Genomic DNA, 22,334 nt, shown 5'->3' on the forward strand with positions numbered 1-22,334 from the left:
AACCTTCATTGTGGAACCCCAAGGGTCCCCAGAATGTGGAAACTTGCATCCATTTCCAGAAGCTTGCTGTGTGCCATCTAATTGAGACTCTGAGCCATGACTTGTGTTTCAGATGCAGAGGCAGCATTCGAAACTCCCATTGTTCTAGGCGTGTTTTGCGACAGGGAGTTTCATTAATGCAAGCAGTTTCTGAGCTCTGGGAGCCTAGGATTTCAGATTAAAACTGCCACTGTTGGAACAAAAGGAGGACCTTTTGCTGCCTCCCCACATTAAGCCATTCTCTGAGGAGTGGTGAAGGGACACTCATAAGAATATTAGGGGGGCGGGCAGGGGAAGAATGGCTTTGTTTTTTGCAGTATTCAGATGAGGAAAAATGAACATAAGATTTTAGCTGCAGTTCATTTTCAGCTTGTATTGTTATAAAGAAGTGCGCCTAGACATTCCGCTGCGGCACCCATAACCTAGATTTAAGGTGCCATTTAGCTCCTAGCTTTCATATCTCAGTTTCTTGCACTGTGCAGAGACAAACAATTATTAGTTTGTTTCTTCTCTCTTCCTGGGAATCCCTAGATGTTGTCCCAACCAGTAGCCTCGATGCAATGCCCTAAACCATGGCTGGTTCAAATCTGATGAGAAATCAGTTTGCCTAAAGTAGTTCGCAAACCTCAAGCCTCAAGCTGTAGTAACAGATCCTGCTTGGTCGATACTCACGATTTGTGATTTGTTTAGTTCCTTTATTTAAATCATAACAAACCATGGTTTATATATGAATTTGCCCTAGTTTGAAACTGCCAGAATATATTAAGAATAAGGATGCAAGAAGGTTGCAGTAATGTTAGTTCTCGGCATTCCTATATAGATCTGGGTGGTAAGGCTGTTTTTATTTATTTATTTGGTTTTTTGTGTTTGCAGCAAATAATGATTTTTAATTGAGGTCCATGTCATCTAAGTCTCATTGAATTCTGAAGAGAATGTAATCTCCATCTTTATTACCTTTCTGTGAAAACTCATCCTTGCTTTGCTCATGAAATGGACAATCTGTACAAAGAGAAAGGAGCTTTTGTGGCTTCTGGTAGAACTCTCAAGCTGTAATTACCTTCTTTGACTGCACACTTCTGCAATATTACTTATTTGTCATAATCCACAATTTTCAATTCTCAAAAATGTATAGTTTTTAAAATGTGCACTTAATCTTATTCTCAGCATTTCATTTTAGCTTAATGTACCAGCATAAGTATTTTTCTTGTCCTCCTATTGAAACACGGGTGGAGAACCTGTAGATATGAAGTTCTCTGTCAACCATCTCGGTCATTTATGGTGGCTGGAGCTGATGAGAGCTGAAACCCCTCAGTATCTGGAGGGCCAGAGTGTTCCCTTCCATGCCTTAAAACATCAAAAAGCAAGATTCCCCCCTTCTGCTATCTGTTGTATTTGTGGCTTAAGAAACTGAGGCTTTTCTATACTTTTTTTAATTAAAAAAATGGAACCACAGACTAGTTCTGTCCCATAACAAGTAGTGACTGCTAGACCACCTGAAAATGCTGCAAGAGTGTTGAAATTACTAAATTTTATTTAAGGGATTCATCACCACCACCACCACCATAATAATAATTTTATTATTTATACCCCACCCATCTGGCTGGGTTTCCTTAGCCACTATAAACTATATAAACAGAGTCTGAATGTAGAATTGCACAGTTTAGGGTCAATTTAAAACCTGTCCAGTGTTTTAGATCAGCTGCCTGTTGCCCCCAACTACCTGGGTTCATCTAGATGTTTAAAATGTTAAAATACTGAGAATCAACAATCTCTCAACCTTTCCTTACCGACGAAGTTCTTAAAAATGCGCCCCCTCTTCACCAATTCAGTTTTCATTGAGGGCGGGTGGGGGGAGTATGCAAAATAGGAAATTTGGGAAGAGAGCCGACGTTGCCAAACCCGTTGGAAGAAAATATAACTAATGTAGAGGAGGAAGGATAGGTTGGCAGATAATTGGAATGCAGTGGCATTTGAGGGGGTGTCGAGTTTATAAACTCAGTGTGGCAAAACGGAGGCTGCTAGATGGCTTCTCTTGTTTGCATGGGTAGTATTACGATAGGAGACCTGTGACATGAGCTGGCTTTTATTACATTGCAATTCAGAATTTTTTAAGTTACCTGTGGCGATTGGCATTTCTAACACCAGCAGTGCATCATAGACTAAATTGAACTTTTTAACTTTGTTTATCCAGGTCATGTAATGTTTGCAGAAATAAAAATGGAGAATGGGAAATCAAAAGGCTGTGGAACTGTCAGATTTGATTCACCAGAATCGGCGGAAAAGGCCTGTAGGATAATGAACGGCATAAAAATCAGTGGCAGAGAAATTGACGTACGTTTGGATCGCGTTGCATAATTTATAATTAAATGTTGGGGAACATTCCTTTTTGTCAGTTTAGCTTTTCTCTCCTTGTCTCCTCCTAGTGAGTTGTTTTTAGTAACATTGTATGCTTTACTTAAGTTGGAAAAACAAAACTTTTAAAACCCACCAGCCTTTAACAGTATAGTGTTTAATATACTGTGAGTTCATTAACTGACTCTTACTACATTTTGGTTTTTGAAAGAGAACTTTCCTGACTTGTTCAGTGGTATGAACACCCACACCTTCTCTTGAAGTCTGGGAGCTGTGGCTGTTTTAATACCTCTCCAAAATCATGCTAAGTGTCTCTAGTCATTCAGTTTAAATGAATGGTTCTACTGTTTTTAATAAAACAAGCCATTTCCTCTGTTTAACAAAGACTGTATAGTGGAACTTGTTTTGTGTCATATTTCCCTATGTTACAATTGTAATGTAAAGAATGTGTCTTCCCTTTTTTTACTCCCCCTTTTCCCTGTTTGTTTTACATGCATTTATAGTCACTGCTACTACTTTCTCTGAAATGACATGCTCTCATTAATTCTTGATAGCCTTGAGCTTTTAAGTGGTTCTTATGTCATGATGTGGAATTTCTGTAAATAAGTTTTAGAGCTCAAAGGGAATGCTGGAGTTTTTTATTTGACTAAATGAAGAAACTAGTGCTTTCAATATTTTATGTATGTTTATTTCTTATCCTCGATTACATTGTAAAAAAACCCCCAACCCTAGCAAAACTAGTCTCCACAGATACTGATAGGATTGTTTCCTATGGCTCCAAGTTCATACAGGATTGATAATATTACAAATGCCAAGTACATCACTAGACAGACTGCCCCCAATTTTTTGTCTAGCTTCCAGCCATTCAAGTGAACAGCCAGAAAAATAAAAGCAATGGAACAAACAAGAGAAATGGCAGTGTAAGTCAAACCACTGCTGTTCACTTCTGCAGGAGCTGACGTGTCTACAAAGGCTGTCCTTATAAACCACGGCAATCCCAAACACAACAAATCAAATACATTGGATCCTACAATGTTCGACATCGCCATATCGCCTCTTCCTGCAAGATAAAACACATTTATGTGTATCAATCTTAAGGAAGCTCTTTGCTGCATTATACCTCATTTTATACCGTACCATGATTGCAGAAATTGCTAGCTTTAATATGCCTGAACTATTTCAGGTTGGCTGCTAAGAATTTGTTTTGCTGGAGCCATTCAAGCTCCCCGTAGTTCTCCTTTGACCTTAGACACCCTGGTACTACTTATAAAAGTAACAATTCATTCCCATTTTGTGTGCTAAAAGTTTGCCAGTTCTTCATGCCAGTATAGTGTTAGTGCATTCTGTCAGCATATTATAAACAAAGGAAACCGCCCCCCTTTCCACTTGCTGCAAATTGCTTCATAATGCTATGGGTATGAAAAACCACTCACCTTTCCTAGCCACCAGTACACTTGCAACTGTATCTGGTATGCTTGTTCCTGCTGCTAGTAATGTAAGACCCATTACAGTATCTGGAATGTGCAAAGTTTCCCCTGTAGCAAGCAAATTCAAAAGGAAGGAACGCTTTAGCTTTCTGTTAATGGACAAAGAATGGAATTGTGTGTGTGTGTGTGGGGGGGTCTTACTAGTGTTTCAGCTACCACGTTTCTAGATCAGTATGAACAGATTTAACATACTACAGTTTGGTGGTATACGCTGAAAGAAGCTATGCTATTCTGTCATTTAAAAGTCACCATTAGGAGATTTCTAGTTCTGAAAATATTGCTACTAATCAACATGCCTGCGTCAAGTTTCCCTTCAAATATGGAACAGCTTACTATTCTAATTGCAGGTCTCTTGGAGTTGTTACAACTGGTATAATCCCTTCTTTTCCTTTGGCATCTTTATCACATGAGCTCTTGAAGTCATATGAACCACTAACCCTTCTTAATCATCTGCTCTTGAAAGAAACACATGAATTCCAGGCTGGGGGCGGGGGAGGAAATTAAGTCTGCTGATAATCTTGACTCAAAAACTTCCAAATGGCATTGCTGTGAAAGTTCAGCTGGGAAAGTAACTTCAAGCCTTTAGTTCCTGAAATGGATGAAAGGGCACTGTAATAGTTTGGAATCCAAATTTGTAAGCTATTATTGTTGGCTCTAGTTTAACGTCATTGCCAATGCCTGAAAATGAATTACAACATTGTAATCTGCTGCACAATTCGAGGATGAATCTAGGTGTACTGCCCAACACATGACTCCCATGTGTTTTTCCCCCACTATATCAATGGAACAGTGGCAGAAAGAATATAGGAAAGGTTTAGTATAATGCTGCTGGTGGGGTTTTTTTTACCTCATTCCTGGGAAGACTCCATTTTGGTATATTAAAGCAGGTTAATCTGATCATCTGGGGGGCTGGCTATAGTTTCAGTGGAAGACCCAGATGCTTTCCATCTAGCAGTTCTGAGATTCAATCCCTGGCATATCTTCAGTTTAAGGGACTGGGTAGCAGGTGATGTGGAAGCTCTTTAAGAGCTGCTGCCAGAGGAGACAGTACTGGGCTAGAAGGATGAATAGTGTCCTAAGGTTAACTGCCAGAAATATTCTATTTTTGTGTGCAGCTTAGCTACATTAGTTGGCTGTGCACTCTTGATTTTTTTTAGGTAGTTGGACTTATAATCTATGTTTTTAATAATAAAAAGAATGCTAGGCTTAGCTTTTATTTCCTAAAACACTGCTGATTCAAGCTGGCTAAGCCTGTGGTTTAACTGTAGTAAATTCATAGTTGTACATCAACACTTCCGGGTCATGTGGCCAGCGTGACGAAGCTGCTCTGGCGAGCCTGCACCAGCGCAGCACACGGAAACGCCGTTTACCTTCCCGCTGTAAAGCGGTACCTATTTATCTACTTGCACTTAAGAGTGCTTTCGAACTGCTAGGTGGGCAGGAGCTGGGACCGAACGACGGGAGCTCACCCCGCCGCGGGGATTCGAACCGCCGACCATACAATCGGCAAGTCCTAGGCGCTGAGGTTTTACCCACAGCGCCACCCGCGTCCCTTGCTGGATTCAATACATACCCACTATTGTTACCATCCATACAAGAACGTATGTAAATGCCGAAATCCACACTGCTGACATGAAGAATGTAAGCATGAACCAGTTCTTCCAAAACTGTCTTCTGCAGTCAGGTGTCGTCAAATAGAGCAGAGCAATAACTGGAAGGGACAGCACCCACAGAACTCTCTTCAGATCTGCTTCAGGCATGGTGAACACACTTTGAGAATCTGTCAAGGTGGCAAACCATTTAAGAAATGAGATCTTGGTCTTTATAGACTTGAGAGCTCCATAATTTTCCTGATAGGAACTTCTGTCTTATTTAGCCATTTGGATAGACCTACATTACATATTACTCGCTGTCCTCCAAAAAACTTTCTCCCGTAATCATTACATGGTAAAGTGCCACGAATAACTACACAAATCCCCAGTCATTTTCTGACAATGTACAGAATTACAGAATTGTAGAGTTGGAAGGGACCTTAAGGGTCATCTAGTCCAACCCCTGCAATGCAGGTTTATGCTGTACAGTCATACCTCGGGTTAAATGTGCTTCAGGTTGAGCGTTTTCAGGTTATGCTCTATGGCGACCCGAAAGTAACGGAGCGCGTTACTTCCGAGTTTCGCCGCTCGCGCATGCGCAGATGCTCAAAATGATGTCACACGCATGTGCGGAAGCGGCGAGTCGTGACCCGCGCACATGCAGTTGCGGGTTGCATTCGCTTCAGGATGCGAACGGGGCTCCAGAACGGATCCCGTTCGCATCCAGAGGTACCACTGTACAGGTTTAGGCCTCTTAAAGTTTAATTAAAACTAACAAGACTGAGTATAACAGGAAGCAAAATTTAGATGGCAGGCAACCAAGGATCATTGATTGCTGTGTACGTGTGTTGCCAGAGGAATATGACCCTGTTCAAGATAGTCTTGTTTAAGCACCTGAGCCATTATATAATTTAAAGCATTTCAGCGGCCAGAGTTGTAAGTTACATTCACGTGGCACAGCCTTACTTTCGGTATTTTCAGGAAAACTTGAGAGTGACCAGAGCGGCTAATGATTTATTTTCTCACTAGAATTTATGAAGCCATTTGTACTAGCGCCAGCCCTTTCTAAAATAGCTGTTGGCAAAGATTGCAGGAATACCTTCAGAAATAGTATCAGGCCCATGTAAACTTGATGAAAGTTGAGCGTAATCTGACTCATCATGGAAAATTCCGCTGTCTGCTCTTGACTGCCGACGAAGAAGAGGCCCTGACTCTTCCTTCCAGCCCATCAGTGGTTGCTGTTCAGTCTCTTCTGCAGTCACTGTGAAACAGGTACAGCAACGACTAAACTTCTTCATGATGTACTGACTGATTTTAATGTCAAAGCAGAGCACCAAAATGTAGACTCCGTATATTAAGAGGAGAGAAGCAGATTCATACCTAGAACAAAGTAAGTATTAATAAATAAATAAAATTGCAAGTTTTATAGTGTGTTTTTGTGTTCAATACGCTTCATGTCTGGTTACAGAACAACCTTAATTAAAAATAATTCATGTTTGAGTATGCATGGTTATTCCAAAGTGATGAATTAACAGTTTCGGTGGTGTTTTTCCCCAAGAGGGGAAGATTGGCTTTGCAAAGCAAGAGAGTACATAAGAATCTGCTCTTTAATGTGTCAGATGGTTGGTCCATCTAGTTCAGCATTGTCTACTTTGACTGGCAGCAGCTCTCCAGGGGACTTCAGAAAGGGAACTTCCTCAGCTTTTCCTGCAGATGCCAGTTGTCAAACCTAGAACTATTTTTGTGCAAAGGTATGTGCCACTTAAAGGGACGCGGGTGGCGCTGTGGGTTAAACCACAGAGCCTAGGACTTGCCGATCAGAAGGTCGGCGGTTCGAATCCCTGCGACGGGGTGAGCTCCCGTTGCTCGGTCCCTGCTCCTGCCCACACATCAAAAAGCACATCAAAAGGGCAAGTAGATAAATAGGTACCAATCTGGCGGTAAGGTAAACTGTGTTTCCGTGCGCTGCTCTGCTTTGCCAGAAGCGGCTTAGTCATGCTGGCCACATGACCTGGAAGCTGTCTGTGGACAAACGCCGGCTTCCTCGGCCAACAAAGTGAGATGAGCGCCGCAACCCCAGAATCGGTCACGACTGGACCTAATGGTCAGGAGTCCCTTTACCTTTACCTTTAAGAACTAGCCACATTTCACATTAAGAGGAGAAATATAATCAGGTTTCTGTATAGTGTAAAGTAAAGGTAAAGGGACCCCTGACCATTAGGTCCAGTCGTGACCGACTTTGGGGTTGCGGCGCTCATCTCACTTTATTGGCCGAGGGAGCCGGCGTGCAGCTTCTGGGTCATGTGGCCATTTACCTATTTACCTACTTGCATTTTTACATGCTTTCAAACTGCTAGGTGGGCAGGAGCAGGGACCGAGCAACGAGAGCTCACCCCGTTACGGGGATTCGAACCGCCGACCTTCTGATCAGCAAGTCCTAGGCTCTGTGGTTTAACCCACAGCGCCACCCGCGTCCCTTTGAGTGGCACATACTTTTGCACAAAAATGGTTCTAGGTTTGACAACTGCGTCCCTCTGTATAGTGTATCTGAGGCTTATTCAAATTGTCACTGTAATAAGCAGCCTAAAGCTTCATGAATTAATCAGCTCTTATAGCTTGAGATGTATGCAACCATTGTCACATGAACAAGTCCCCATATCTCATGGAACGAGGCCTGTCTTTCTAACAATACTTTAACACTGGTTCTTATCATTTCCTGCTGGTAGGAAAATTGAAGTACTTGAGGCCATTTACAGTGTTATTTCTTGTACTTGCTAAACTAAAGGCGGTGCTGATTAAACACGGTTACCATGCCAAGAATTGAATCCCAAACCTTGTGCATACAGATAAAATATTCGTGTGTGAACTAGGACTGCCCACCCCACATGGCTTACGAGAACAAAACCTTAATAAAACATTTTAATATTACCATACCAGAGGCATCTCTCTAAAAGGTGCATCCTTGACTCTTGCTCCAACTGATTGATCAACAGATCAACCCAAATAGTGCTGTTGCTAACACCCTCCGGAAGCAAAAGTACGCTGTCTAAATGGCTTGCAAGGCATTTAATAGCCAGTTATTGGCACCTGTGCCTGCTGTCCAACTAACTACAATTCCACATAGGCTAACTGCATGCAATTTTTTGAAGCAACAGAGAATCACATGTTTCAAAGAGAACTCAAAGGTCCCATCCTCCTGCTGATGCGGGGAATCCACTAAAAAAAGAGAACTGAAACTCTGGTTGTGTGGCTGACTATTGCCCGTTTGTGGGCACTTACCAGTAAACTTTGTTGTCTATTATCATTGCAAGAACTGCTGCTGCGCTAACTGCATAGGCCACACAGTCTCTGAACAAGGGCCAGCAAGACAGTCTTGAAACCTGTAGATAGAATTGAGACATACTTTTACGATGCTTGTGTTCTGAAAGCATAAGATGTACCTGGTTGCAACTGTTTCAGGCCAAGTGCGTGAAGATGCAACTGAAGGCTCAGCCTTAACGTTCTATCCCACACATAGGAGCCAACTCCTACAGGCCGAGGTCCCTTTGCCACCCCACCCAAGTTGGCTGGTTGACGGGCATTACCACTCAAATGGTGTGTTTGTGTGCCACACCTTGTGGTCGATTTTGCAGGGCAGGGCTAACGTGCCCCCTCCAATATTTTATTGGCACCCTCGATGCTGCTTGCCTTCAAAATGCAGGCCTCTATTATGAGTTAAATATCTCAGGAAAAATGTGGGGCATGAGATTCAGAAATATTCTAGTAATCAGTGCAGCAAATTGCATGTTTCAGGGTTCTGAGTGACCTGGATGAACCGCTTAACCTTTCGGGGAGAATACCAAGACCTCTGCTTTGAGAGAGAAGTGGACCATTTTCAGATGTCTGTACCAGTTTTGGAAGCTGTAGCTCAACTGGAAATGCCCTAAAAATTCAGTACCCCATAAGTAAATCAGTGAGACCCAAACATCTTTATTTGTTCCATCTTATCCCCATTTCATGGGACGCGGGTGGTGCTGTGGGTTAAACCACAGAGCCAAGGACTGGCCGATCAGAAGGTTGGCGGTTCGAATCCCCGTGACGGGGTGAACTCCTGTTGCTCGGCCCCTGCTTCTGCCAACGTAGCAGTTCGAAAGCACGTCAAAGTGCAAGTAGATAAATAGGTACCGCTCCGGCAGGAAGTATCATGGTGTATCACTTTAAATAGCTATGGTTTTCCCCAAAGAATCCTAGAAACTGTACTTAAAGGGTGCTGAGAGTTGGAAGACTCCTATCCCCCATCAGGGGATGCGGGTGGCGCTGTGGGTTAAACCACAGAGTCTAGGGCTTGCCGATCAGAAGGTAGGTGGTTCGAATTCCCGCGACGGGGTGAGCTCCCATTGCTCGGTCCCTGCTCCTGCCCACCTAGCAGTTCGAAAGCACGTTAAAGTGCAAGTAGATAAATAGGTACCGCTCCGGCAGGAAGGTAAACGGCGTTTCCGTGTGCTGCTCTGGTTCGCCAGAAGCGGCTTAGTCATGCTGGCCACATGACCTGGAAGCTGTACGCCGGCTCCCTTGGCCAATAAAGCAAGATGAGCGCTGCAACCCCAGAGTCGGTCACGACTGGACCTAATCCCCATTTAGTGCACAACTTTCTCATTTGGACCTATACATTAAACTTTCAGCATTCTGAAAGTTGCTGAATAATAGTAAGTGGGGTCGCGTACCAAAGGTTTTTACTCTCTTCCAATTGATTACATGCTGCTTTGCAAGCCTGTTAAGTTTAAGTAACCTCAAATTAAGCCAACTTTGGCATTGGACCATGAGGAAACAGCTTCAGAGTGTCGTAAAAGCTAGGACATACCATGCCAGATAACAGTCCGCAAGCTGCACAGATACCAAGGAGGTTGTAGATTGCAGAACCAAGAATAGTGCTGACTCCAATGTCCCCCTTTGTGACAAATACCCCTAGAAGCAAAGCATCATTTTGACAGAATTAATTTGTGCTTCCACAAGGGAGGGAATTGTGTGCTGTTTAAAGCTGGCTTCACTTTACCAAGAAAGGCGGTGACCAATTCAGGTGCAGAGCTACCCGCTGCCATGAAAGTTGCTCCTGCAACATCCTGAGAGAGGCCAAGGGCTACAGAGACAAGGGACAGAGAGGAGAGAAACAAGAAATATATCCATGAATGGGGGCTGTGCATAATTCAGAACATTACAGTAGCAGATTCATGTTGCAGAACATAGGCTATGCTGAAATATTGAAGGCGGAATGCATTTTGAACAGGAATTACAGACAGGCCTCTTAGTATAATGATTGGCCACAGTAGTAGTAATAAAATTACTATTGTTGTTGTTGTTGTTGTTGTTGTTGTTGTTGTTGTTGTTGTTATTAACCCTACCCATCTGGCTGGGTTTCCCCAGCCACTCTGGGCGGCTCCCAACATATTAAAAACAGAATAAATCATCAAACATTAAAAACTTCTCTAAACAGGGCTGCCTTCAGATGTCTTCTAAAAGTCAGATCGTTGTTTATTTCCTTGACATCTGATGGGAGGGCGTTCCACAGGGCGGGTGCCACTACCGAGAAGGCCCTACCTGCTGGACTAGATTTGCCTTTGGCCTGATCCAGCAGGCTTTCCCTATGTTCTTAATGGTAGCTCTGTCTTCTGTGTGTGAGCTGGGTTCGATTCCCACTTGGGGTGGGGAATTCACAATCTGTCGAGAAGGGACCTTAGCTCAGTGATAAAGAACACACTTTTTCACTGCAGGTGTCGGGGATTGAACCTGGGACCTTCTGCATGAAAAGCATCAGCTGCTGCAAAGGATCTCCACCTATGAACCCAGAGAGGTGTTGCCAGTCAGAGCTGGTAATATTGCACTAGACAGACAAATAGCTTGACTTGCTGAGTAGCATTCTATATTCCTAAATTCCTATACTAATAGGATATAGAGTGCTGAACCCTTCCCCGCCTCTTTTCTTTTTCCATAAGCCTTTTGTCCACCCAGGCTCTGACTCCTTTAAAAAAACAAAATGGTAGGGGAAAAAACCTAGCAATTTTCCAGCTCACTTCTTACCTACAAGAGAGACGGTAACCTCCAGTTTGATTTAGTGCCTTTTATTTTTGTAGAAAATATATATGTCCTTTTTAAGATGACAACACCACAAGAAAAGGGGAAAAAACTTACCGTCGCTGATGATCTCTAGAGAAGGGAGGAAGTAATAATCGCACACAATGGACACAGCCAGGAACATATAAAGAATGATTAAGAAATAGATAATGATGCCTCCATCTTCTCGCTCCTGCTGCGTAAAGAATCCTTCTGGGAATTCCGATGACGGGGAGACAATACACTGCGTTTTATTTTCTGAAAACAATGGTTATGGGGTTTTAATTTGGCACACGGCACACTTTTGCTGTCTTGCTGCTGAAAACCAGCTGCTAAGAAAGCAAGGCAGTCATTTCAGTTTCTTACAAAAGCTACTAAAAACCAAGAAACAGTGCAAGCTTGGTATTTGGTTTTAGACACATAAGCCAATGCTTTTTTTAAAACAACAACAGGTAGCCTTCTGGGGATGCCCCTTCTGCTCAGATTCTGTACTGTGAGGTTTTGCTTGAACACTCATAGTCTTGCTCCTGTGGTTTGTCCCCAGGTAAAGGTAAAGGGACCCCTGACCATTAGGTCCAGTCGTGACCAACTCTGGGGTTGCGGCGCTCATCTTGCTTTATTGGCCGAGGGAGCCGGCGTACAGCTTCCGGGTCATGTGGCCAGCATGACTAAGCCACTTTTGGTGAACCAGAGCAGCGCACGGATAGTTCACCCCGAATGCCTATCATTTGATGAATGCAACCTCAAACGATAACTTGCACGGGTGAATAGCCCATGGCAGAGCTCACAGCACCAAACATATATTCACCTCCCCTTCCTTAAAGGGCTTGTTTCACATGTTCAGTAATCCAAATAGCTTTTCCCACCCAAAGCAGGCTGAAATGAAGAAAGCTAACTAGGTGTGGTCTGAAAGGGCAGTGAGCTCAGCTCAGAACAGAAAACCGGTCCCCAGGCTCAGAACACGCTCAGAGGTTACACTCTTGTACAATTCTAACTGTGGCCTCATCTGCATCATTCATTTAGAACCATGGTGTATCACTTTAAATAGCCATGGTTTTCCCCAAAGATCCCAGGAACTGTACTTAAAGGGTGCTGGGAGTTAGAAGACTCCTATCCCCCATCAGGGAACGCGGGTGGCGCTGTGGGTTAAACCACAGAGCCTAGGGCTTGCCGATCAGAAGGTCGGCGGTTCGAATCCCTGCAACAGGGTGAGCTCCCGTTGCTCGGTCCCTGCTCCTGCCAACCTAGCAGTTCAAAAGCACGTCAAACTGCAAGTAGATAAATAGGTACCGCTCTGGTGGGAAGGTAAATGGCATTTCCGTGTGCTGCTCTGGTTCGCCAGAAGCAGCTTAGTCATGCTGGCCACATGACCCAGAAGCTGTACGCCGGCTCCCTCAGCCAGTAAAGTGAGATGAGCGCCGCAACCCCAGAGTTGTCCGCGACTGGACCTAAGGGTCAGGAGTCCCTTTACCTTTTTATCCTCCATCACAGAGCTAAAATTCCCAGGAGATGTTTGGCAAAGATACAATGGGGAGGAAAACGTGAAAACAACTGAGAATACAAGGCAGCGTTTTATTTTATTTTTTCTATTTCTGCCTGCATTTGAATTGGTCACACCGTTTTTACTGCATTTTTTATGTATTTATATTTATATATCTAATCAAAATCTATACACCAATAGTTTGACAACCACAGGTAACTGGGAATTGCAGTTCAGTGTGGGCAATACAGGTTTCCTAACAACTCTACAGTTCTCAGGAGACTTTGTGGCGAAGCTGTAACTTAATTTAAGTTGTACAATGCTCCTTTAACTGATACTGCAACTGGGCTGTGTGTGTCTTTTTGCAACTGGCTCTGGCTGGCTGCTGTTGGGCTGCTGTTTTTTTTACTTCAGAGTAGATCCAACAAGCTTGGGTGTGCAGCACAGAGCTTCTTAAGAAGAATCAGTAATACATAGTAATCAGTATTTGGCAGCAAGCCGGCCTCATATTTGATGACCTGAAGAGCTTTAAATATGGACAGAATCAACAGTGAGGATGAAACGGGCTATTTAAAAAGTGCTCGTTTAAGATGAGTCAAGCTTACAAGGTAAGGCTGAAGAATTCAGTACAGCTGGAAAGAGACGCTGCTCACCAAAAAATTAAAGCACATTGCTTCACCCCCCCCCCCGAAATCCTGGGAACTAGTTTGTTTAAAAGAGCGCTGGGAATTGTAGCTGTTTGTGAGGGCAAACTACACTTCCCAATATTATTAATGCACTTTAAAAGTCTTAAATGTTCTTGCTGTTTCTCTGCTAGCAGCGGCTGCTTTCTGCATCCAGCACAGTGCGGAGAAAAGTTTCCTTTTGCAACCGCTCTGCCTCCTAAACCCCATTGCTTTTGAACCAGCAATTTCGTTTGGGGGCCTCCAAATTAGGAACGCCACCTCACTTCCTGCAAATCGTTGTTAGTCCTGGCAGATCGCCTCAATGCATTTTCTTTCCCTTAGCTGCAATAATAGCATAGATCATGATGCATGCAAAAATCCTGCCTCGCAAGGCAACTCCAAGCTCAGCTGAACCCTGCAGCCCCAAAGCACCCTGATCCTTTGCTTTTCTGCCAATTTCAAAGGCTTTCCTCCGCTAGGTGTTGGGGGTAGCAGCAGGATCACAGCTTGCTCAGAACTTTTTCCAAGTCCCAAGCTGAGCTCTAGAACTCTGGCCCAATGGTTGCCAGTGGCTTGAATTAATTAATTTTATAATGAATGATTTTAGAGTGTTGTTTGTGCTGTACTTTTTTTTTTTAATGATATTTATTAAAATTTCAAAAGAAAAAGATTAAGAAAATTAACAATAAAAAAGAAAAATACAAAAAAGAAAAAACAGTTAAAAACAATTCCATCTTTTCATCACTTCTTTTACATTTACTTGTTTCCCGGACCTCCTCATACCTCCCTCTTTTGTATTCCAATTCAATTTGTTAGTCCAGCAATTCCTTTCCCTCCTTTTAAATCCTGATCTTTAATCTTGATATATTATAACATTAAATTTTTACATATTAAAAACCAATTTTTCCATATTCTTTTATACCGTTACCGCTAGAAGCCGCTTGACTTCAATCCGTCATCATTCTAACATTCATTAATTTTACAATATTTCTGTACTTTTGCTGTACTTTTGTACTGTTTTATTGTTGTTAGCCGCCCTGAGCCCAGCTTCGGCTGGGGAGGGCGGGATATAAATAAAAATTATTATTATTATTATTATTATTATTATTATTATTAGAGGAGACCTGTTGCATAATAGCATAGATCAGATGCATGCAAAAATCCTACACCGAAACTCCAAGCTCAGCTGAACCCTGCAGCCCCAAAGCGCCCTGATCCTTCGCTTTTCTGCCGATTTCAAGGTGTGGTGGGGTAGCAGCAGGATCGCAGCTTGCTCAGAACGTTTTTTAAAAGTCCCAAGCTGAGCTCTAGAGGAGACCTGTTGCTGCTCCCTAGGAAAACGTGCGTGGGAATCGGGACTTTAAAGGTGAGTCAAGAAAATAGCCAGCTTTGCAATCAGCACCTGATCCTTACCTGAATCCCCGCGGATCTCCTGAGCCGACGCAACAGGTAGCTTTCCCTGAGGAACCACCGTTGCGAAAAACAGCAGAAGCGCCGCCACCACCACGCGGATCTCTCGGCTCCTCCTCCGCTGGCTCCCGCCTCTGTGCATCCTGCTCCGAGTCGCGCACTAGGCGCGGAGCGAGACAGGATTAGGGGATCGAGTGGGATCATGTGAGTCGACCGGGAGGGCCTCCCCAGACCCCGGGGCTGGCAGGCGGGGAGGGAGGCAGGCACGAGACGGAGCTGCGGAGAACAGCAGCAGCAGCAGCAGCACAAAAAAACTAAAAATAAATAAATTCAGATCATCATATTTCGTAGTGGAATTGAAAGAAAGGGAGAGATTTCGGGAGGGCTTCGGTCGCGTGCCAGAAAATCCGGGTGGGGGAAATAGAAGTTGATGGGATGATCTTGCACAACAAACTGGCTCCCACGCGCCCCCACCGTACTTTTTGGGGAGAAGGGAAATAACGGGGAAATATTGAATGTCACTAGCATTGAACTCCACCCCAGATACAAAAGTCATTAACAGGGAAGAAAATAAAATGGAAATAAAAAGTGGATCCTCTTGAATTCAAGTGATGTAGTTTGGGGGATGACTACCAAACTAAGACTGAACCACCGCAAGAAAGGTGGATCTGGTGCTTAATGGCATTGGCCTGACACAAAAGTATTGGTAAGGTTGACTGTGTTTCTTACCTACTCTTTGCCAGAAAGTCACAGGACTGGTTAGAGTATTAAAAAACCCAGAATCAGGACAGTAAAAACCATCCCACCCACAACCCCAAAATCAATAATTTGCACAGCATATTACAGGAAGGACACCAAAGCCCATTATTCAGTTTTCAAAGGGTAGAGTTCAAGAACTGCATCTTCTACAACCTGTGGAAGTGTCAGGCTCACCTCTGTGTGAAGGGAGTTCCGCATACTTGGGGCCAAAATGGAGAAGGCCCTGTCATGAGCCTCTGTCCCATGAATCTTTGAGAGCTGCAGAACCACTGGGAGTTTCTCTTCCGCTGATCTGCATCTTGGGCCTGGTCTTGGAGGTACTTTTTTCAGATATTCCATACAATTCAAATTATGACGCAATAAAATACAACATAAGAAATAAAAGAAGCAATTGAAATACAATTAGATATCGGGATTTAGTGTGATGGCTGTGCTACCTCCCATCTAAAACCAAAAACCCACAGACCCACCATGGGTCACGAATGAGGCTCGCGGACCACAGTTTGCAAACCCCCACCATAGAGAGCTTGTGCCCGTCATGGTGATAGGTTTGCTTATCTGGAAACATGAAGCTGATCTTAGCTTTATTGATCTGACAGGGCTCCTACCCGATGTTGTGCTTTTGCTAACTTTGGCTTTTTGGACAGAGGGGCTTCTTAATCTGTTCTTGGGGGTGATGGCAAGGATTTGGCAAGAGCAGTATTGAACTAAACATAAGTCTCAGGCTGCTTTCTGTGTGGCTTGCTCAGCTCAACTCGCTTGAAATGCTGAAGTACACATGTAATTGATAATTAAATGCTAAAGTTCTTGGCTGTTTCAGAACACAAGCTTTATTTGTCTGTGGGAAAAAAGGACTGGCTATCTAATGCTGGGGGGGTGGCAGCGGAATGCAGAGTTGTTCCATCAAATCAGTAATAGTGGTAGTTTTCATAAATATTTTCAAGCCAATTATGCACACTCCTATGCTAGTATTGTAACTAATGATTTATAAGGCATTGACCCATTGCTCACTTGGAAGTACAGTGGTACCTCGGGTTACAGATGCTTCAGTTTACAAATGCTTCAGGTTACAGACTCCACCAACCCAGAAATAGTACTACTTTGGGTTAAGAACTTTGCTTCAGAATGAGAACTGAAATCGTGCGGTGGCAGTGCAGCAGCAGCAGCGAGAGGCCCCATTAGCTAAAGTGGCACCTCAGGTTAAGCACAGTTTCAGGTTAAGAACGGACCTCAAGAACGAATTAAGTTCTTAACGTGAGGTACCACTGTATATGGGCATATTATAAAGGTAAAGGTAGAGGGACCCCTGACCATTAGGTCCAGTCGTGGCCGACTCTGGGGTTGCGGTGCTCATCTCACTTTATTGGCTGAGCGAGCCGGCGTACAGCTTCCAGGTCATGTGGCCAGCATGACTAAGCCACTTCTGGCGAACCAGAGCAGCGCATGGAAACGCCGTTCACCTTACCGCTGGAGCGGTACCTATTTATCTACTTGCACTTTGAGGTGCTTCTAAACTGCTAGGTTGGCAGGAGCAGGGACCGAGCAATGGGAGCTCACCCCGTCACGGGGATTCGAACCGTCGACCTTCTGATCGGCAAGTTCTAGGCTCTGTGGTTTAACCCACAGTGCCACCCGTGTCCCAGGGCATATTATAGTCACATACTAAATATGAAGGGGAAAAAAGAGAGGTGCAGTTGTTTTGCTTCAATTCATTTTAGTTCATAGAATTATAGAATCATAAAGTTGGAAGAGACCACAAGGGCCATCGAGTCCAACCCCCTGCCAAGCAGGAAACACCATCAGAGCACTCCTGACATGGTTGTCAAGCCTCTGCTTAAAGACCTCCAAAGAAGGAGACTCCACCACACTCCTTGGCAGCAAATTCCAATGTCAAACAGCTCTTACTGTCAGGAAGTTCTTCCTAATGTTTAGGTGGAATCTTCTTTCTTGTAGTTTGGATCCATTGCTCCGTGTCCGCTTCTCTGGAGCAGCAGAAAACAACCTTTCTCCCTCCTCTATGTGACATCCTTTTATATATTTGAACATGGTTATCATATCACCCCTTAACCTCCTCTTCTCCAGGCTAAACATGCCCAGCTCCCTTAGCTGTTCCTCATAAGGCATCGTTTCCAGGCCTTTGACCATTTTGGTTGCCCTCCTCTGGACACGTTCCAGTTTGTCAGTGTCCTTCTTGAACTGTGGTGCCCAGAACTGGACACAGTACTCCAGGTGAAGTCTGACCAGAGGAGAATACAGTGGCACTATTATTTCCCTTGATCTAGATGCTATACTCCTATTGATGCAGCCCAGAATTGCATTGGCTTTTTTAGCTACCGCGTCACACTGTTGGCTCATGTCAAGTTTGTGGTCAACCAAGACTCCTAGATCCTTTTCACATGTACTGCTCTCAAGCCAGGTGTCACCCATCTTGTATTTGTGCCTCTCATTTTTTTTGCCCAAGTGCAATACTTTACATTTCTCCCTGTTAAAATTCATCTTGTTTGTTTTTGCCCAGTTCTCTAATCTGTCAAGGTTGTTTTGAAGTGTGATCCTGTCCTCTGGGGTGTTAGCCACCCCTCCCAGTTTGGTGTCATCTGCAAATTTGATCAGGATGCCCTTGAGTCCATCATCCAAGTCGTTGATAAAGATGTTGAATAAGACCGGGCCCAAGACAGAACCCTGTGGCACCCCACTAGTCACTCTTCTCCAGGATGAAGAGGAACCATTGATGAGCACCCTTTGGTGTGTTTATAAAATAAATTCTCTGGATTTTTCAGATTCACGGTTAACATAATGTAGATTTAGGGACCAAATGGGGAGTAGCTCAGGGGTTGTGCTTGCAAAAATATAGCCACTTGAAGGTTTCTGAGTGTTGTTTTTTTTAATGGAACTGAAATGTAGTCCCAAAAGTAACTACCGTATATCAAGGTATTCTGTGACATCCTTAATGATACCAGGACTGCTTTATGCAAGAAGGTACCACTCTGGTTTCACTAAGCAATCGGGATGCTTGAGGAACCTGTTATTTGCGAGTTCAGGTATGAAATAGGCACATCACACCTAAGGAGCACAGTTATCCTTCAGATTTCATGCTTCTCGGAATTTTGCAACGTAGATCTCTGCTGAGAAAACCTATGGATGTGTGCTTATTAAGGAAGGGGTTTGCTTGCTTGGAATACTGCCAAACTGAGCAGGATTTAACCCCACTGCTCATCAGCTGCTGGGTCAGGGGGGTTAAATCCTTCTGCTTTGGCTGTGCATCTCTGTTCCCTCCTGGGAACAGGCATACGTAGCCAACACAGGATTTGACCCTGCCCTTCTGCCCATCATACGATTTCATGAGTGGCTGGAGGTTGCCCACCCCTGCCCCATAGAATCGCTACAGTTCCCAGAGTGGTGTAACAGACAATCCCTCTTCCCAGAGATCTTTGGGAACCGTAGCTCTGTGAGGAGACTAGGGGTCTCCTAATGAAGTGGTATGATGCTGTGTTAAATGTATACTGCAGGTGGGACCTGTGTGTTCTTTTTGCACCTCCCTCTCATTGTAATAATAATAATAATAATAATAATAATAATAATAATGTAGATCCAGCAAGCCTGAAGTCTATCAACCCCTGATGCCAGCTCAGAGCTGCTCAGATTCTTTCCTGAGTCTCTATACGAGGTTTAGGAGGAACATTTGAATGCAGCCGCTCTCTATTTCTTCTTCATTGCATTCTAAGTGTAACTGGAAAAGTTTCGGACACTTGCAGCTGGAAAAGTTTCAGTCACTAGCAATGAAAAAGAGATTTCTGCCAGTTGGGAGAGTGAAAAAGATGGGGGGTTGTTTGATTTTAGAGGGCATTGAGGGATAACAAGAGGCTGAAAGCATTTCCACTGTAAGAAAAATGAATGACACATGAAAGAAGAATTACAAGGTATTTTTTCCTTCCCAGCCCTTAAGAGTGTTGTAAAGCACCAAAGTCTCCGTTGGCAGCAATATTTTTGCTTCTGGTTCACTGCTCAAACTATTGGGTTAGCTACTTTCTAGTGGCAATTACATGTTAGTTCAGTTTAGTTATACTTGAAAGTTGGCCTGTTCCTGGGAGCCCAGCGCTCAACAAACAGTCTGATTGCTCTGTGGCTTGCGAGTTCTGTCTGATTTATCTAGGACATTTGTCGACCAGCCAGTCAACAAGATCCTTTGGGTGGTTCACACAGAGTTCAATCAATGAAAGATACCATAGCAAAAATAAATAAAACATTAAAATCAATACGGTGTCTCGCATAAAGATAACCACAGCGGCATAGATTATGTTAAAACATTTTTAACCTAGCAGAATGATCTGTTCCAAGGGCAAAAGGTATAGTCACAAAAAAAGACCCAGGAGATTAAAAGGACACTGAAAAGTTATTAACGTAGGTGCAAGATGAGCCTTGTTGGGGATAGCCTTTTCTAACTGGGGTGCCACCACCAAGAAGGTCATCTCACTAAATACCCATATTACCTCTTTAGGCAGATGTTCCTGGAGAAAGCCCTCTGATGAGGAGATCGATGTCACAGCTGTCTCCAAAGGACCCTCAGGTGGGACAAGGGCCAGGATTGAAGCTGACGGGGAGACATACCAAAAGGAATGAGGGCTTTATTTATGTATGCCACTACAGCAGCAAGAATGTTGATTGCACAAAATTGGAAGACTGGAGAAATACCAACTAAAGAACAATGGCAAGAGAAGTTGATGAACTATGCAGAACTGGCAAAAATGACAGAAAGACTAAGAGAAAAAGACAACAGAGACTTTGAAAAAGATTGGGAACCATTCATATTAGATTTGCAGAAACAAAGAAAGGTAATAGACTTGATGGCAGGATTTAAATAAACATCCACATTATTAGCATCAGAAAATGTTTGGAAGATAGTGAAATAAGATGATGTATTTAATTTTATTTTTATGTTTTTAAGGTTTGATGTTATGTTATTAATAACTTTTTCTGTTGAGAGATAGCAAAGCAGGTGAAAATAGAAACAAACCAGAAAGGCAAGTTGGGGGAAGTCTTGAAGGGGAGGGAAGAATATATAGTAAACGTTAAGAATTTGAGATGTATGTAATGAACCAAAATGAAAAATGAATATATATATATATATATTTAAAAGAAGCTGACAGGAAGGTTGGGAAACATCAACGATGCATTTGGAAGCTGGGCAAACACTTCCAGCGAAGAAAGGCATTGCATGGCTTTTACCAGGAGCTTCTTTGAATAGGGAAAAATAGACCCCTAATTCATCTCCAGGGGTGTCAATAAATAAACAATGCCCTTTGGCTGAACAGAACACCTTTAGAGTGGATAGGGCAAATGGGGCACCATACCACTAAACTCAATCTGTCCTCATGCCTTTTTCCCTACAACTGGAGCAGGGTTGTCTATCAGCTTCCTCATCCTTAGTCTCAGTTGTGTGCTTCTAGAACTCAGCAGGGTCATAGTGCTATTTTTTTCCCTAGGAAAAGAGGTGCCAGAACTCACCACGAATGCCTCCCTCATTCTCTTAGAATGCCACTGGCACCCACCTGAGAGGTGCCAGAACTGATTCCTGGTGTGTTCCATCTGAAAAAAATCCCTGGTTGCTGATGTGGTTGACATCCATCTGTCTCTCAAGAGGCAATGGTGACCTCTTGGGGTACAAGCCTTCCTCTGCGCCCCGGCCTACTCTCTTGGTCCTGGGCTGCCCAGGATGAATGGGGTCTTTAGGGTAAGGTTACCAGATTTTTTTCAAAGAATCCGGGGACACTTTTTTTAAAAAAAGAGAAAAAAAGTTATTGTTTAAAAAAGGTATTACCGTATTTTTCGCTCTATAAGACGCACCAGACCATAAGACGCACCTAGTTTTTGGAGGAGGAAAACAAGAAAAAAAATATTCTGAATCTCAGAAGCCAGAACAAGAGGGATCACTGTGCAGCGATCCCTCTTGCTGTTCTGGCTTCTGGGATAGCTGCGCAGCCTGCATTCGCTCCATAAGACGCACACACATTTCCCCTTACTTTTTAGGAGGGGAAAAGTGAGTCTTATAGAGCAAAAAATACGGTAATTTTTAAAAAAGAAGTAATATCTTCTCTTCTGTGGTCTCTTCTGTCGCATGGCCTTCCTCTGCGCCCTGGCCTACTCTCTTGGAGCGCTAGCTGCCGTGGAGTAGGCTCGGGTCGGGCCTGGGCTCGGCCATGTGTCCTTGCCCTCGTGGTGCTCTCCTACCTCTCTTCCTCAGTGGCGGCAGCGGTGTGGCAAGGTCAGGGTTCCCCTCTTTTTTCTCCTTCCTCTTTCTCTCTCTTCCTCCTCCTTCCTCTCCTCCTTCTCCCTGCATTGGCTCTGGGGTTTTCCTGGCCTCGGAGCACTGTTGGGCAGTCGGCCGGGTGCTCTTGCACCAGGCTCAATTTGGGTCACGGGTGTGTTTGTGTGTGTGTCAGCGGTTCTAAGCCACCTGAATTTGGCA

At 43.8% G+C, this 22,334-nt stretch overlaps 2 protein-coding genes across 2 annotated transcripts in view; one reads left to right on the forward strand and one right to left on the reverse strand.

Annotated features, from left to right (window-relative positions):
- Nucleotides 1–3,063, forward strand: part of MYEF2 (myelin expression factor 2) — a 23,182-nt gene extending 20,119 nt beyond the window's left edge. The window contains exon 18 of the mRNA XM_080980619.1: nucleotides 2,231–3,063. Coding sequence (XP_080836745.1) covers nucleotides 2,231–2,394 — 164 coding nt within the window. The 3' untranslated portion in view covers nucleotides 2,395–3,063. The remainder of the gene's footprint in view (nucleotides 1–2,230) is intronic.
- On the reverse strand, nucleotides 3,058–15,299 carry SLC24A5 (solute carrier family 24 member 5). The gene is made up of 9 exons (XM_080980443.1): nucleotides 15,116–15,299; nucleotides 11,636–11,815; nucleotides 10,503–10,586; nucleotides 10,311–10,414; nucleotides 8,750–8,850; nucleotides 6,570–6,850; nucleotides 5,452–5,658; nucleotides 3,825–3,926; nucleotides 3,058–3,451 (listed from the first exon to the last, which is right to left on the reverse strand). The coding sequence occupies exons 1-9, from the start codon at nucleotides 15,252–15,254 to the stop codon at nucleotides 3,129–3,131; spliced, it is 1,521 nt and encodes a 506-aa protein (XP_080836569.1). The 5' UTR covers nucleotides 15,255–15,299; the 3' UTR covers nucleotides 3,058–3,128.
- Between the last annotated feature and the right edge of the window lie 7,035 nt (nucleotides 15,300–22,334).

This window comes from Podarcis pityusensis (assembly GCF_964106645.2).
Source record: "Podarcis pityusensis genome assembly, chromosome: 14".
NCBI classification, from domain to species: Eukaryota; Metazoa; Chordata; class Lepidosauria; order Squamata; family Lacertidae; genus Podarcis; species Podarcis pityusensis.

Excerpts from the sequence above, each read along its gene's own strand:
- SLC24A5 (XM_080980443.1), bottom strand. The coding sequence starts at position 15,254 with ATGCACAGAGGCGGGAGCCAGCGGAGGAGGAGCCGAGAGATCCGCGTG. Across the intron at positions 10,415-10,502 it reads ATTGGTCACCGCCTTTCTTG|GGGTATTTGTCACAAAGGGG; the intron begins GTAAAGTGAAGC and ends CTTTGCTTCTAG. Across the intron at positions 5,659-6,569 it reads GCCTGATACTATTTCTGAAG|ATTCTCAAAGTGTGTTCACC; the intron begins GTATTCCTGCAA and ends CCACCTTGACAG.